The 3,470-nt window shown below is 29.9% G+C and overlaps 1 protein-coding gene across 1 annotated transcript; it reads right to left on the reverse strand.

Annotated features, from left to right (window-relative positions):
• Positions 1-229: 229 nt before the first annotated feature.
• On the reverse strand, positions 230-709 carry LOC103497236 (RING-H2 finger protein ATL66-like). Its single transcript, XM_008459349.2, has one exon. The coding sequence runs from the start codon at positions 707-709 to the stop codon at positions 230-232; it is 480 nt and encodes a 159-aa protein (XP_008457571.2).
• Positions 710-3,470: the final 2,761 nt, after the last annotated feature.

Genomic DNA, 3,470 nt, shown 5'->3' on the forward strand with positions numbered 1-3,470 from the left:
CAGAAAAATCTCATTGAAAACACAAAATTTCCAATTTTTGAAGTCTAATAGTAAAATCAAAATTTTATTTAATTTTATTAAAAACATAACTTGTTTTCTCTAATGAACAAACTAGATGTATAATGAAATAATTAGTATATATTGTTCTTCAACTTTTTAAGTAAAAAGTGACAAAATGAAATCCAAAGTTTGATAATTAATCTCATACAAATGAAAGAAAATATATATATTATGGTTTGACGACGACGCAAACGCAGGTTCGGCAAAGCGGACATTCTCGCTCCGTCTTGAGCCACCGATCGATACAGCTACGATGAAATATATGACCACACTTTTTCATCCATCGGCACTTTTGGGCATCTTCGAATTTATTCAAGCAAATCACACATTCATAATCATCATCATCATCATCATCATCATTCTCACTTCTCTTAGCTTCCCTGTAACTGAAAACCATTGCCTCAATCTGTACAATCTCCTGCTGATCTCGAACCACCCGCTCTCGAAACGCTGGCAATTCTTCGACCGTCCCAACGTCGGATTGATCAGATTGATAATCATTATTTCCGGTTTTGAAGTAGAGAGTGAAGGAGATGAAGTAGACTATAATGGCGAAACATATGGCTGCCACAACATCATAGTCATCAAAAAGGGCTTCGATACCGTTCATTGGCATTGGAGAAGCGGCAATATAGGCAGGGGATGACATGATATTTCTTTTAGAAGATAAAAAGTTCGCGGAGAATAACGAGGGGGAAGTTTATGGATTTTATTTACTAGGGGCCCTTTTATTCTCTTAATTCCTTCAGGAAAATCTTTAATCATTTAAAATTTTTAAATATTTTAGTGAATAGAAGTTTGTTTTTTTTTTCCCCGAAAAATTTGTTATCCTTTTATTTTTATCATAAAGGTTTTATTATTATTATTATTATTATTATTATTATTATTATTATTATTATTATTATTTTGCTTTACCAAATCTTTTATTTGATGATAAAACTTTTATTTGATTTTTGTATATAAATATATGATTTTTTTTTTTATTTAGTTTGAAGACAAAGTGATTCAATGAAAATAAGTTGCATTGCATACTTTCGCAGTCAATTGCTTGGAAATAATTTAGAAATTAAATCTCAAATTAATTAAGCCATGGTTCAAAATGTGTGGTTGTGCAATGAAAAACATAAAAATAGTCATAGTTATTTTCAACTTTAGGATGTGTTTTGACTAATTTTTTTAATTTAAAAAATAAGACATTTTGAAAAAAATAGAAATATTTGACCAACACTCAAAATATCTCCTTATATACTTAAGGGATTGTTTGGGACAAAAAATTTTCAAGACTATAATAGCCCTCTCTCATGCTATAGTAAATATATACTATTTAAGAGTCTCAATTATCAACTATAGTCCATACTATTTCAAAACTCTCAATTTGTAACAATATTTACTATTTGCTACAGTTTTTATTATTTGGCATTCATCACTTTTTTATTCTTTGCTACAATGTTTACTATTTAAACTAAACCTTACTATTATAACTAAATTAATCTACACCCAAACACCAACTAATCTAATCAAACTATAATAGCTTAGACTATAATAACCCACTTTTTGTCCCAAACATCCCTAAAAATTTAAATAAAATTATTTTTTTAAAAACACTTTTTGTATGTAGTAAATCAAAATGTGCCTAAATAGCTCAACTTATTGTTGATGTTTATTTGTTTTGAAGTTTTTAGAAATGCTAATAAGGATTTGAAAATTCTTTTATTTTGTGTCTAATATATTTTTTTAGAAAATGGTATAGTTATGTTAGTAGGTGTACCCAAGTATCCCATTAAGTGGGCACCTCTATAGCATGCACCCTCACCATCCTCGATAGATATTCAATAAAGTGCAAGGGAGATACATAGTCCAATACAAAAAGAGCTGGAGATAAGCTTAAGGAAAAGATCAACAGAAAGCAATAATATTTAGAGCAATATTAGAAAAAGAGAAATTATTGAAAAGATTTCTGTTAGAAGACCACGATCCAGTGAGGTTAAAAATGTCATCCCAAATATTGGCAATGCTAGATTGGTTGTTGTTGAAGAGTCTCTTGTTTCTTTCCAGCCAAATAGCCAAAATTGTTGCCACTAGCAAATTGTAGCAAATAATCCCTCTTTGGTTTTTGATATTAATAGAACATGTGTTCACATAGGTCTTTTGAGGCAATGATAATGATTAGACCATCCAGTGAGGGTATCCACCTTGTTTCATAAAGTTTGTGCCATAGAGCAAGAGAAGAATAGGTGGTCAGAGGTCTCATTGTCATTCTTGCACATAACACACCAATTTGGGTTGAGAGAAAGATTCTTGAGTCTATGTTGGATCATCTCCATGGTAAGAATATCCTTGTGCAACGCATCCCAAATGAAGAACTTGCATTTTTTAGGGATATTTGATTTCCACAAAGTTAAATGAGAAAAGGAAACAACATCATCATAAATAGAGTTATGAACAGTAAGGGTGACCGATGAAGGTGATTTTGCCAACTTTAGAGATTTGTGCATATTTCCAATTGCTAAGTTTTTTTTCTGAATCTTTTCAGTTATGTTGTCTCAAAAGGATAGACATCGAGGCTTTCCCCTAAGAGACATACAAAGGTAAGATATAGAGAGAAATTGAGTATTAAACCCTAGTTATTGACTACCAAATCAGCTATCTCTTTGGAGATATTGACCGGAGAAATAGTGGCTTTTAATCAATTGATATTGAGACCAGCAACACTTTCAAAAAGATCTATAGCAAATTGCAGATTTCTTATGTATTCGTCATTGTCCTCAACAAAGAGAAGGATATCATTTGCAAAGAGGAGGTGAGTGAGATTAAAGTCATCTATAGCAATACCTTTGATTTTTGTTTATTTGTTCCAAGTGCTGGAGAATTCTGCTAAGGTAGTCCATGGCAATGCCAAAAATGAATGGAGAGATGGGGTCTCCTTGCCTTATGCCTCTATTTGGTTTGTTTTGCCTTTTGGCTTACCATTAATAAGGATCGAGTATTGAACAAAGGATATGTAAGGGTCCGTTTGGATTGCCTATGAAAAAAAATGTTTTTTTAAGAATACATTTTTGAAAAAATATTTCTTGTAAAATGAGTTTAAAATTTAAATACTCACATGTTTGGTTTGACCTCTTTATAAATTTTTATATACAAAATTGTGTTTTCTTTGGCTTATATTTAGGAATCTTTTTTCATAAATATATTTTAAAATTAATTGTACGTTATCTTAAAATTATTAACTTTTTAGTTACTTGAAACTAAACATTAATTTAATTTTTTGTATTAATGTTTTTTGAAAAACTCAAATTTAAAAGCACAAATATCTTGAAATGTAAATATATAATCATAAAAATTTTTTGATTTCCGTCAACAAAATATAAATAAGGTAAATAATTTTTTTTGAGACAATATAATATCAATTA

Source organism: Cucumis melo, chromosome 12, assembly GCF_025177605.1.
Source record: "Cucumis melo cultivar AY chromosome 12, USDA_Cmelo_AY_1.0, whole genome shotgun sequence".
NCBI classification, from domain to species: domain Eukaryota; kingdom Viridiplantae; phylum Streptophyta; class Magnoliopsida; order Cucurbitales; family Cucurbitaceae; genus Cucumis; species Cucumis melo.